Here is a 13,213-nt window from a genome sequence, read left to right on the forward strand (position 1 = left end):
TATCAAATGTGATACATTTGGCAATAAAGGGTTAATTTGAGCATATAAGTACGCTTGATGGGTAATTTCATGTTTTCGTGACCCCAATGTTTACGATTGTAACGTATGACACTCTTTGCTGCAGTAATGTGGGAAGGAGTGAATTTGAATAGATGTTCAACATTGTCAGTTTGTCATTGTTTTGCAGAAGCCAGATGGATTCATTATTCGCTCAGAGTTAATTCAGGTAGATAACCTGTTTAGTGAAAGCTCACATTTGGCTCACATTTAAACTGAGCGTTAAAGTAAGAGAGTTAATCTATTAATTTCCTTAAACCTTGTATTTTTTTTGTCAAGCAAAAATTCTGCCTCATTTAAATTATAATTTGGTAGTTGGAAAGAGTAATTTTTCAATTATTTTGAGAACAACTGCTTGTGAAGCTACAAAAACATACTTGTTTCAGATGTATTAATATTCAATGTTTTACAATAAAACATTGATTGCTAAAAGTGCATCAAGTTCAGGCCTTTTCAAAAATCATTGATTGGCCAGAAAAATGTGATGAGTACACCCCTATTTTGTTTTTTAAAACATACAGTGTATCGCTTTCAATCACAGACATTCATCGATTGTGTGTGGGTCTGGATCGTATCCTGCATGATTAACTGGTGTTCTCTGTATCAAGTCTTTTTATGGTCTGCTAGCATTGGAGCTAACCGGTGTATGGCCACATTAAATTTACAAAAATGTAACAGATATACCCTTTAAAAATTGCGTGGTGGGCAAAAACGTCATCGTGTTGCAGCTATCCGTTTCTGTCAAGAATGTGATGGGTGCAATCATGATGCGAAACCCTGTGTGTTTGTGTCATATGAGTGCCTGCGTGGACCTTTGGCAGTGTTTGCAGCACCAGATGTTCCAGATGAGCTTCTTGGAAGGCAGATTTCTTAATTCCTTTCCCTTCTAGCTTGTGTGTCTGTGTCATATTGAGTTAAGAGTGTGTGTATGTTGTGATAAACAACACGTGGCTCTGTATTTGGTGAGCAGAAGCCATTTACATCCTTATAAAGGCCTTTGGAAGAGGTTGCTGCGTTTATGAATTAGATGACCGCTAGGTCACATACTGTACCTGTCTTTATCATAGGTATTTAGCAGGGATCTACAAACGTTTGTGCTGAGTGGCTACTTTTTATTTAATACGAAGGATGTGCTTAATCATATGGAGGTTGAACTTTTTTCCTTTTTTAAAGTACATGCAAAATACTTAAGTAATCTAATAGTTCCCAATTTTTCAGGCTACTCATTTAATTACAAGCAACCAATTACTGAATAATACATGCAAAATTGGTTTTGTCAAGTAAGTAAAAATATTAAAGCAAACATTTTTTAGTTTCTTAATCAACTCATCAATTTTAAATAATGTTGGCCAAAAAATGGTTAATGGTACCAAGAAAGGCCATACGTTGCCCACTGCATACTTATGATGTATGTGTCTGGTGTGTGTTCTTACAAAGCGGTGATTCTTGCCGTCATACTTCCGGGCGCTGGTGAAGAGCACAGTGCGCGCCGGCATGTTGATCCCCATGGCGAATGTCTCGGTGGCAAAGAGGGCCTGGAATGACGAGATGAATGCAAATCAAAGACGACGCCAATCTATTCACCTACGCCTCGAGTGCAATTATGTGATTACCTTGATCAGGCCTTCCGAGAAGAGGATTTCAATGGTTTCTTTCAGAATGGGCAGGAGACCACCGTGGTGGATGCCAATGCCTCTCTTTAACAGCGGGAGCACGTGCTCCACCTGACCAAGACAACATTTTGTTTTACAACTATGACATGAGGCTAGCATTTTAAGGTGCTTCTTACCTGAGGAAGCTTTTTGTCTTCGTCTGACAGGCAGTCCACCGCATTGGTAAACACTTCCTCTACTAGACGCTTCTCCTCTTCTGCAAAACAAAATTTGAGTCTCAGTTAAAAAAAAACAAAACAAAAAAACTTCTACCTAAAACTTTATTCCTGACTAACCTCATAACTCAATAGTCATATCAAATTAATTTTCCACATTAAAAAGATTTTAAGTACCGGTAACAATTGGACAACTCTACTTAGTCGATAAAAACATTTTAAAATGATATTGGCTGTCTATGATATTGGTTAATATTGACATCTGTTTTTTCCATTATCGGTTCTGGGCCAATATGCATATTACTCTCAAAGTAACTGTAGAAGCATTCTGCCTTTGTACAAGGGCTGGTCACAGCTTAGCACAGCAGTTATGCTTATTGACCACTAGAGGTCTCCAACATTAGAGGTCTCCAAACTAAGATGCTTGAGATTTGTTATGTAAGCAGACCATTTGCATTCATGGTGCAAAAATTAAAATAAATAATAAATGACTAAAAAATAATGAATATGTTAAGTACACGACCACATACAGTATATATTGGTATCGGTTTGATATCGGTATCAGATTTTTGGAGTCGAACAATATTGGGATATCTGTTATCGGTTGAAAAGTCATAATCGGACAACTCAAATTAATCAAAGTAATGCATTTCAGCGCCTACAAAGAAAGTTGAAATCTCACCATTTTAATGCGGAAAAAGTTAACCGTGACAAAATAACTCCAGTGTGTTGATTGTGGTTGAGAAATATGAGTGCGTCATCATGTAAATTCAGCCCAAGACATAAAAACACCCACTCCCCAGGTACAAACCACATGCTACGATGTAGTAACAATTAAATCGATCCAAAGCAGGTTTAAGAACATGTGCTTACACTATTAAAAATGTTTTTATCAAACGAAAGGTGCAATACAGTAAATGCTAGCTCATCCATAAGCCGCCCTGCAACCTTAATAAGGACAAGTTCCCCATGAGTCTTTTAAAACACTGCAGTAACGGCGCTTGCTGATAGACACATGCTTCGAAAAAAGCGTAATCTCACATTGATCCCCATTAAAAAAGTTCAATTTACAATCATAATAAGCCTGTTAACAGCATGGTACACTTTGAATTTGGTCTGTATAGTTAAGCCCTCTGCTCAACATTCTTGAACAAAACTTGTTTTTTCTCATAAACAAAGCCTGAATCCTAAAACAGAAATAGCATCAATTGGTGTATTGTAATTCATTTTTGGCAGAATGTTCAGCGAGGGTCTGGGGAATCTGCAGAGAAATGTTTCCCACACGAGGGCTTTTACGAGGGCTTGTTTCTGGTCCCCGTGAGACGTTAGAATACAGCGATTACATCAGAGAGGATGATGTGTCGTGTTATTTTAGTCAGAGGAGTGTACCCTTGTTGAAATCCAGCTTCGCCACCTGCAGAGCATATGCTTCACATTCCTTCTTGCTGAAGCTGAAGATGATGACAGGCTGGAAGTTCCTCTCCATAATCATCTTGACAATTTTGAACACGCTGGAAGGACCTGGGGACGCCAAATTCCTTTAGTCGTCTGTTTGGGTTCACATTTCTGACTCTCATCACCTTTTGTCCCTCCTTTGCGTCCTTTTGGGTCCCACTTGCAACCTGAATTGCTGCTCCCAGGATCCCCTGCATCCCTCAGAACCTGCATGGCTGTGTTGAAGTTGTCCTCCCTAAAGTCTCCCTGAAGAAACAGAAATGTAATAGAATGAAAATATGCAAGTGAGGAAAATTGTAAAATACAAATCATAGAATAAATTTTACAAATAAAAAAAACTAGTTAAAAGCAAGATAAACTGTAAATTAAGATTAAACTGGAATTTAAAATGCATCAAGTTCATGTAAGCTTTGAAAACAACTGGAATACTAAAAAGCAAAATTTTAAAACTCAACAAGATAATAAATTAGAATTTTACTAATAGATGAAAGGTCAAAAACAGCACAGTACTGAGGAGAAAAAAATGGGGGAAAAAAAGGGTGCAAGGAGGAAGTACCATTTTGACAAAGTGGTATAACAATGAAAAGAATGACTACTTGACCATTTAATAAAGTGGTAAATATCAAATGTTACACAAACATTTTAATGCAATTAAAATTGCCAAAACAAATTTAGGAGTGCAAAATAATACAAACTTCACTATGATGACTTAGGTAAAGATCATTTTGAGACAATATGTGAAAAGGGAAAATTATGAAAATGACATGGAAGTGTCTCTCACGTTCTCATCCACCACCAAGTGGAGTCCATCGCCCCCTGCTGGGAAAATGTAGTGCTGCAATGGCGTAGGTCGGTATTCAGTGTAAACTACGTGGCATGGCTGCATGAAAGGTTCAGACACATTAGCTGAAAGAAGTTTTAATCATCTGAAATACATGTGAAAAAGTAATACCTGCTTATGAAGGTGGCATATCCATTCAGCAAACTGTCTGGCGTTGGGGATGGTGGCTGATAGAAAGACATAATGCACATTGTCCGGGAGCAGAATGATGGTCTCCTCCCAAACCACACCACGCTCTTTCATAAAAAAAGGACAGGAGTCAGTACAAAGCTTACCAATCACACCGAATCAAGATTTTTTTCCACACACCGGCATCTCTCATGTAGTGGATCTCGTCAAAGACGACCCATGCAACTTCCCTCATGATCTCTGAGCCGCGGTATAGCATGCTTCTTAAGATCTGCCAAGGCAAAAGGAGCACTTTAAACCTTCTAAACAACCTATGTCATTACCGAACACACTAAAATAAATATTTATGTATAAAATTTTCAAATGAATACTGTCGTGATGTGCTAATGCTTACACTTGGGGCAAAGTCCCAGAAAGCATCTCAAATACGAAACTGGCTGGTGGAGGGGAAATGTGCTATTTTGGTGAACACATTGTCAAGTAACGGCAAAAGGACACTAGAGGAAGGCTTGATAAATGTGCTTCCCTAGAGTTTCCCCGAGCTTTGGTATACTCGAAAATCGGGCGTCAAACTTCCCTGCTTAATTACAAAAGTTCCAAGCAGTTTGGATGCAACTATCGCTGACAAACGACAAACTCTCCACTTTCCCACTGAAAAATTTCCTCCTTAAAAACCAATGCAATCGTGTAGCCAACCTTCTCCAATCGTTTCGTGTCGTGTTCCAAATTTTTGCTGCGTTCTCATGATGCATAAAATCCAGATCTAATGGCTTTTTATGCTTGATCCCACTTTAATCAGGTGGAAACTGCCCTGTGACAATGACTAGAGGTGGGAACCTTGGAGCACCTAACTATTCGATTACCATTTAGAGGCTACAATTCGATTTTGAATCAATTATTGATGGACTCCCCCCAGCTATTAGCTGCTTTTAATGTTTCATACATTAGTTACAAAAATTGTAGAAAAATCCTGTCAGGCTTAAATTAAGTACTATTTCAGTATCAAGCTAACAGTTAAAAATAGTAAATAAAATACTCAAGTCCCCATTCTGTATCAGCAGCTTTAAACTACATTCAATTTAATGTTGTGAAGCAGCAGTTAAAGTTGTTAAAAAAGCTCCCGTAATTCCATAACTTCCCTTCTACTTTCGACATGTGAAAGTTTTTAAACTGTTATATTATTTAAAGATAGATTCAAGTCAAGATTATGCCGATTTAGGAGTATTTTAGATAAAAAGTTAATTAGGTTCGCTCGGAAGGTTTGCTACAACAGCCTTCTAGAGAAGTCTACTGCTTTAAGATGGCGGCTAACGCCGGCGAGTCAGTCATTTCGCATCTAGTTTTCTATACATGTGCTAACGCTGCCCAGTCTGTCATTTCACATTTAGTTTTCTATACATGCATTAACGCCGCCGAGTCTGTCATTTCGCATCTAGTTCTATATACATGAGATATCCACCGTAGCATTATGTAGGCGTAGTTTGTAGCGGCTGTAGGCCGCAGTCAGGTATTATTGTTTTTTTTTTCTACCGGCAAGTCTTTGCTTCCCGAAGATTTGGCATATTTCAATAATCGGAATTTGGATGTTTGTGAATCGCTCTCGAATCTTCCACGGCCGAATCACAAATAATCTAAGAATCGGAAATTTCGCACACCTTTAACTATGACATTACTACTAGAGCTGGGAATCTTTGGGCACCTAACGATTCGATTACGATTACGATTCAGAGGCTCCGATTCGATTATAAAACGATTATTGATGCACCCCCCTCCATTTTTTTCTCTCTCTTTTTTTTTAATGTTTTGTACATTAGTTCCAAAATTGTTCAAAAATCCTCTCAGGCTAAACCACACTACTATTTCAGTATCAAGTTAACATATAGCAGTAAACAAATATACAAAAATAACATTAAATAAAAAACTCCAGTCCCCATTCTGTATCAGCAGCTTTAAACTACATTCAATTAATTTAATGTTGTGAATCAACCGTTAAATTTGTTAAAATTGCTCCCGTTATTCCATAATTTCCCTTTTGTTAACTTTCGACATGTGAAAGTTTTAAAACTATTTTAAAGATAGATTCAAGTCAATATTTTACCGATTTAGGAGTACTTTAGATAAAAAGTTAATTAGGTTTGCTTGGAAGGTTCGCTACAACAGCCTTGCAGGGAAGTGTACTGCTTTAAGATGGCGGCCGTTTATAACGCCCGCATCTAGCTTTTTGTAGATGTGCTGCTAACACTACCAAATCTATAGTGCATCTAGTCCTATATAAATGATATCCACCGTAACATTATATGGATGTACTTTGTAGCAGCTTTTCGGCAGCAGTCAGGTATGTTGTTGTTGTTTTTTTATCTCGTTGCATGAGTTGAGCTGTGAGCCGTGAGCTAGAGCCGTGAGTTGAGCATTGGCATTACCCGAGGGGCCGGGTAATGGGAAGCATGATGTTTAGCTACTCTCGCTCCGTTCCGTCCCGAAGACCGCACGGCGCGCTGAGTGTTGTGTTCTTCCGCTTTACTTGGCATATTTCAATAATCGGAATTTGGATGTTTGTGAATCGTTCTCGAATCTTCCACGGCCGAATCGCGAATAATCTAAGAATCGAAATTTTGCACACCTCTAATTACTACAGTATTATTGGGCATGAAAATGATTTTTTTTTTTAAACCAAAAGTCTGGCAGGACTATTAAACAAAAGTTATGCATTTAACTATGGTTCTATGAATCTCGTATGATAGCCAGATGGTGGTGCTGAAAGCACTGAGCATTTTGGTGTTCAGGAGGGATGAAATGGAATAAATTACATTTTAAATCATTAAAACTCACACAAAAGATTCAGTAGTTTGTGCTCACCTCAATATAGTTTCTTTTGAATTGTTGCTATTATAAACAGTCAAAGAGTTGAAAGGGGAAAAGGGATAAACATCTGGTGTTCTACATATCTTAGTTTTATATTACTTGTATTTTTTCATATCACAATAGGGGATATAATCAAAGGGTTTAAAAAAAAAAAAAATTCTGAAATTTCTTTCTCTGACAGTACCGCTCCATTTTTTATATAAAACTTGAATTATACACCATACGAAATATACAGTGGGGAGAACAAGTATTTGATACATTGCCAATGGGTTTTCCCATTGGCAGTGTATCAAATACTTGTTCTCCCCACAGTATGTCCACAAAAACATGCGTTAATATTTGGTGGGTGCGGGGTCGGGGGAGGGGTGTTTTATCAAACATGCCCTTGGTTCAATGGTGCTGCTCAGTCAATGTGCTGGGTTAATTTAAACCAGGAAATGGTGGATGCTTCTCATATAGGTCAATTTGATTGACGGGCCAGTCAGCATTATTGCTGTTCCCTGGTCATTATGCCTTGGAGCTTGTTTAAACTATTCAAAAGTGAAAAAAAAAAAAGAGGTAAATTGACCCAGGAACATTCTTGATGTTACCCGGTCAAGTTTACTTCTGAACTTTTCTACTCTTCCTGAGGATAACATAAAGTAAAGAAGGACTCTTTGATGGTGACGCACCTCTGTTGTCATGACGAGGCAAGAGGCAGTGGGGTTGATGGTGACGTCGCCTGTCATAAGCCCCACGTCTTGGAACTCCTCGTACATCTCCCGGTATTTCTGATTGGAGAGCGCCTTGATGGGGCTGGTGAAGATTACACGTTGCTTTTCGCGTAAGGCCAGCGCGATGGCATACCTAGGGGAAATGGAGGGGTGAATAAGAAGCGCCACAACACAAATTTTCGTAAATTGAATATTATCAGGGCCTCACTCGGCACAGACAGTCTTGCCAGCCGAAGTGTGCGCAGAGACGAGCACAGACTGGTTGTTGTCGATGCACAAAATGGCCTCCTGCTGGAAGGGGTCCAGAACGAAAGGGTACTCCTGTTAGGACAAGAAAAACCCTCAGAATCAGTGTTGTTTCCTTTGACAATGACAATGAAAATATTTCGTCGACTGCCCCCTTTTTAATGATGATCTAACCACGTGTCTTGTTTGACTAAAACATATCAAGACGCTTGAAAATTTACGTCTGACGAGATTACACAAAAATGCTAAGTAGTTTCTGTCAAAAGTTCACAATGCATGACATTTTTGCTCATTGTGTGTCATTTGTTGGACTGCATGCTAGACTTATTTGGGCACGTGACATGTACCACCCCATGCCACCCTCACATGGATTATTATTCTACTTTCATTGAGGATTACCAACATCAGTAAAATGTTAACTGTTGAGAGGCTGAAATAAGAAGATTTGGATAATTATACGCGGTATGGCGCTAAACGATTAATCGCTCATCAGAATATTGTAGTTGTTGAATGATGTAATGATCCATTACTTGTTGATTTTGATTAACTGATTAATTTTGACAGTCCTAGTTTTATTGTTTTTACATTTTGGTTTCAGTCTCAAGTACTGACGACTGTTTTTTGTTTAAATGTTACTCAGTACATTTCCTATGGGAACATGCGTTTTTAAACTTATGAAAATATACCTTGGCTGCATTTCCAACTCGAGGCTTGAGAGGTTTATATTCATCACTGGCTGGCAGAGCGACCTGTCACATGGAGCAAAAACATTGTTAACAACCTTAAATAGCCAATCAAGGAAAAAAATCCACTAAAACGGCATTACTCGCCTCATGTGAGCAGCCTTCCCCTGTCTCCACTGGCTCCACTTTGACTTGGGGCATAAATTCTGCAATACTGAATCAAACAATTGCAACACCATCAAACTTGGCTGATTTGGATTTAAATAAATTACATTAGATCACAAAAATTATTTTCTGAAATATCAGTGTATTCTTCTGGTCTCACAGAAATGTCTGAATCCCAAAGTGTTTGCGTTCTACATTTTTTCCAGATTTTATACTTGCAAGTCACTTTTGAGATTTTAACTTATCATGCACTGCAAAGGGAAATGCTCCAAGGCATACTCCAATATTCTATTTTATGCAATATTCTATGTGCAATTCTTACTCACTTGCAATATTCAAAGCCTTAAACTGTCAAACTGCTGCTACTTCACTTCGATTATTTGCACTGCCTGAACATAGGGCTATCTCATACTCATTTTATATTTGTTTATTTAGATTTTATACTTGCAAGTCACTTTTGAAATTTTAACTTAACCTGCACTGCAAAGGGAAATGCTCCACAATTTCATTGTATAACTGTATCATGACAATAAAGGGCTATTCTATTCTATAAAAAGTTTAGATTTTAAGTGTTGTTATACTTAAAAATACCTAAAAAATAATTAATCGGGATTATATAAGGGAACAGCTTTGAATTTTTTGATGACACTGCTCATGGAGACTCATATATGGCTAAGATAGGTGCCTGTTTTGGTTTTAGGTCAGTAGTAGCTTTGGTTTTGAACATATTTGAATTAGGGCTGTCAAACGATTAAAATATTTAATCGAGTTAATCACAGCTTAAAAATTAATTAATCGTAATTCATCGCAATTCAAACCATCTCTAAAATATGCCATATTTTTCTGTAAATTATTGTTGGAGTGGAAAGATAAGACAAGACGGATATATACGGTACATAAAACATACTGTACATAAGTACTGTATTTGTTTATCATAACAATAAATCCACAAATGGCATTAACTCATTTGCTCCCAGAAACGTATAAATACGTTCTATTTTTAAATGCTCCACTGTCCCAAAAACGTATTTGTACTTCTTTTGCGCTTTTTTTTTATTTTTTATTTTTTTTATAAGAAGCATATACAGCTTCCGCTGTACCTGAGAAACAAAGAACAACGCTCCAAACCCATTTTAAAGCAATAAAACTGGCCACTGGAGGGCAGTAGCGCATTTTGTAAGACGTGGCAACCCGATTCAACAGCAGTGAACGGCCGGGCAGCATGTTCAGAGCGCTGGCGGCATGAAGCCAGGCGGCGTTCCGACCGAACAAAACAACGAGAGGACGCCTGGGACGCCAGGCGCTGGACGACCGTGCAAAACGAGTAAAACCCCCCCGTGGAGCGGCTCGCCAAGCAGACCCTGCAGAAATGCAAAAATAATCCATCTTTCTGAGACAGACAACGATGGGGGAAAAGTTTACACTGCTGACGTGGCGACAACGGCGTCATCTCGGCGACAAACCGTCATCTCTCAGTAGTCGTGTGTGAATAAATTGTTACTTTGCTATCTAAAGCTCTATTTGTCTGGTTGTTCATGGTATTTTGTAAAAGGAAAACATTATTCAGATGTCTGGAATGTAACTAATGCAAAAAATAGCTTTGTTAAAGTCAAAGCTATGTTTGAAATGTATGCGTTTACAAAAAGCTCATTTTCTCCGTTTTTTCATCAGAAATTGGAAAATTGCTCAAACTAAGCTATTTTCTAATGCTGATTTCTAAAGAATGGAATAAGATACGAACTTACTTTTTTTTCTGCGAAAGAAGAGAGTCTAATCTTTCTTTTGGTGGGTTCCAAGTTTATATAGCAATAGAACAGAATTTTCTGTGGGCCTTGCAAAATCAGTCAAAATCCAGAAAAAACGGCCGGGAGCGAAGGGCCTTGCTCTGGTGAAAATGGCTGGGAGTGAATGAGTTAACATTCTTTCTGTTAAAGGGATCCAAGGATAGAAAGACTTGTAGTTCTTAAAAGATACATGTTATAGTTACAAGTTATAGTAATTTTATATTAAAACTAGGGCTGTCAGAATTATCGCGTTAACAGGCGTTAATTAATTTTTTAAATTAATCACGTTAAAATATTTGACGCAATTAACGCATGCAGTGAATGACCCGCTCGCACATTGCCTCAAACAGATTACAATGAGGCAGTTTATGGACATTAAGAGTGAAGAGAATGCCACCGGCCGCTTGGGGGCAGCGCCGTTCCATACTCATGTTATTTCTTCTAAATTCTAAATTTCTTTTAGTGGCAATTATGTGTCTTTTGTTGTATTTTGGGTAAGATATGTACAGATATATGTTATACAGTAAAGGCGAGTGGACACAAGCGTTCTTTGGACCGCGCCGTTTATTGGCATAAGCTTCGGCAACTCCTTCACAACAAACATAAGTATCGTTTAGTGAAAGCACAACAAAAACAATATTCCTATCTCTCCCAAAAAAAAATAATGTTCACAAAAAGAAAAGCACTTCAGTCTATAGTAATGAGGCCCTATTCTGACACACAGTTAAACAACAATGCAAAATGAACGGGCATTCCATATCAAAATAGCTATGCAAAATACACGTAAAACAGATTTTGGTCACTATTTTTATTATTGTTAGTTTTATCCTTCTTATTATTATATTAACTCTACTTTTGATTGAAAATTTTACAAATTTTATTAAAACGAAAACATGAAGAGGGGTTTTAATATAAAACTACGATAACTTGTAACTATAACATTTATCTTTTAAGAACTACAAGTCTTTCTATCTGTGGATCACTTTAACAGAAAGAATGTTAATAATGCCATTTGTGGATTTATTGTTACAATAAACAAAAACAGTACTTATGTACAGTATGTTGTATGTATATATCCGTCTTGTTTCTTATCTTTCCATTCCAACAATAATTTACAGAAAAATATGGCATATTTTAGAGATGTTTGAATGGCGATTAATTGCGATTAATTACAATTAATTTTTAAGCTGTAATTAACTAGATTAAAAATTTTAATCGTTTGACAGCCCTAATTAAAACCCCTCTTCATGTTTTCATTTGAATAAAATTTGTAAAAAATTCAATCAAAAATAGAGTTAATAATAATAAGAATAAAACTAACAATAAGAACAGAGTGACCAAAGTCTGAGTAAGTTTTATGTGTATTTTGCATAGCTATTTGATTGGGAATGCCAGTTCGCTTTGCATTGATGTTTAACTGTGTGAGAATAGGGCTTCATTACTACAGACTAAAGTGCTTTTCTTTTTGTGAACATTATTTTTTTGAGAGATGGGAATATTATTTTTGTTGGGCTTTCACTAAATGATACTTATGTTTTTTGTGAAGGAGTTGCCGAAGCTTATGCCAATAAACGGTGCGGTCCAATGAACACCTGTGTCCAATCACCTTCATATCTCTGTACATATCTTACCCAAAATACAACAAGAGATACATAATTTCCACTTAAAGAAAGAAAACTTACAGAAATATGTGTGGAACACAAATAGCACAATGCAGCAGCATTAACGTCTCACAATTACCAATTCTCCCACTATTAGAAGGAATAACATTAGTATGGAACGGCGCTGCCCCCAAGCGGCCGGTGGCATTCTCTTCACTCTTAATGTGCATAAATGGTGTCATTGTAACGTGATTAATTAAAAAAAAAAAAAAAAAAATTACCGCCCGTTAATGCGATAAATTTGACAGCCCAAATCTGAATTTGAACTTTTTGAAAATAGGCCCCCTACGAATCGGCCCCGTTTCCCGTGTCAGGTCAATAGGTTATGAATTCTATGACAATACTTTATGAACAACGCTTTTTAGCTTGTATAATCTTTTTCATCATAATATTACTACCTTATTTCACAATGTAAGGGCCATATGACACAATTTGTCTGTTATTTATCAAAATCGTATTTACTTCAAAATGTATTTATTTATTTCATTTCAACCCTTTGGGGGTTCCATGGAATTTGATCTAAATCGCAATTCTTGCTAAAATGACAGAACTGCCTATTGTCGCTTAAAAAAAACATGGAGCTACAGTATTGGATCCTTTCAAAATAAATTGAATAGTTGTTCAGAAGTTTTCACTTACTTTTAATTACCTGAACAGGTATCAATTTGTCCATTTTAATATGATAATGTATGAAGTGTACCTATGTGGGTTCAGAGCCATGGTCCGCAGAGTGAAACCATAACGATATGCCCCATGACAAAAATTAGTTTGACACCCTTGCTCCATGAG

The 13,213-nt window shown here is 37.2% G+C and overlaps 1 protein-coding gene across 1 annotated transcript in view; it reads right to left on the reverse strand.

Moving 5' to 3' along the window:
• Positions 1-13,213, reverse strand: part of mtrex (Mtr4 exosome RNA helicase) — a 36,705-nt gene that overhangs the window by 21,707 nt on the left and 1,785 nt on the right. The window contains exons 3-14 of the mRNA XM_057818395.1: positions 8,962-9,028; positions 8,818-8,880; positions 8,094-8,206; positions 7,844-8,018; positions 4,491-4,581; positions 4,293-4,417; positions 4,122-4,220; positions 3,466-3,586; positions 3,275-3,406; positions 1,847-1,926; positions 1,671-1,781; positions 1,491-1,592 (exon numbers count right to left, since the gene is read on the reverse strand). Coding sequence (XP_057674378.1) covers positions 1,491-1,592; positions 1,671-1,781; positions 1,847-1,926; positions 3,275-3,406; positions 3,466-3,586; positions 4,122-4,220; positions 4,293-4,417; positions 4,491-4,581; positions 7,844-8,018; positions 8,094-8,206; positions 8,818-8,880; positions 8,962-9,028 — 1,279 coding nt within the window. The remainder of the gene's footprint in view (positions 1-1,490; positions 1,593-1,670; positions 1,782-1,846; positions 1,927-3,274; positions 3,407-3,465; positions 3,587-4,121; positions 4,221-4,292; positions 4,418-4,490; positions 4,582-7,843; positions 8,019-8,093; positions 8,207-8,817; positions 8,881-8,961; positions 9,029-13,213) is intronic.

The sequence above is a fragment of the Corythoichthys intestinalis genome, chromosome 17, assembly GCF_030265065.1.
Source record: "Corythoichthys intestinalis isolate RoL2023-P3 chromosome 17, ASM3026506v1, whole genome shotgun sequence".
NCBI classification, from domain to species: Eukaryota; Metazoa; Chordata; class Actinopteri; order Syngnathiformes; family Syngnathidae; genus Corythoichthys; species Corythoichthys intestinalis.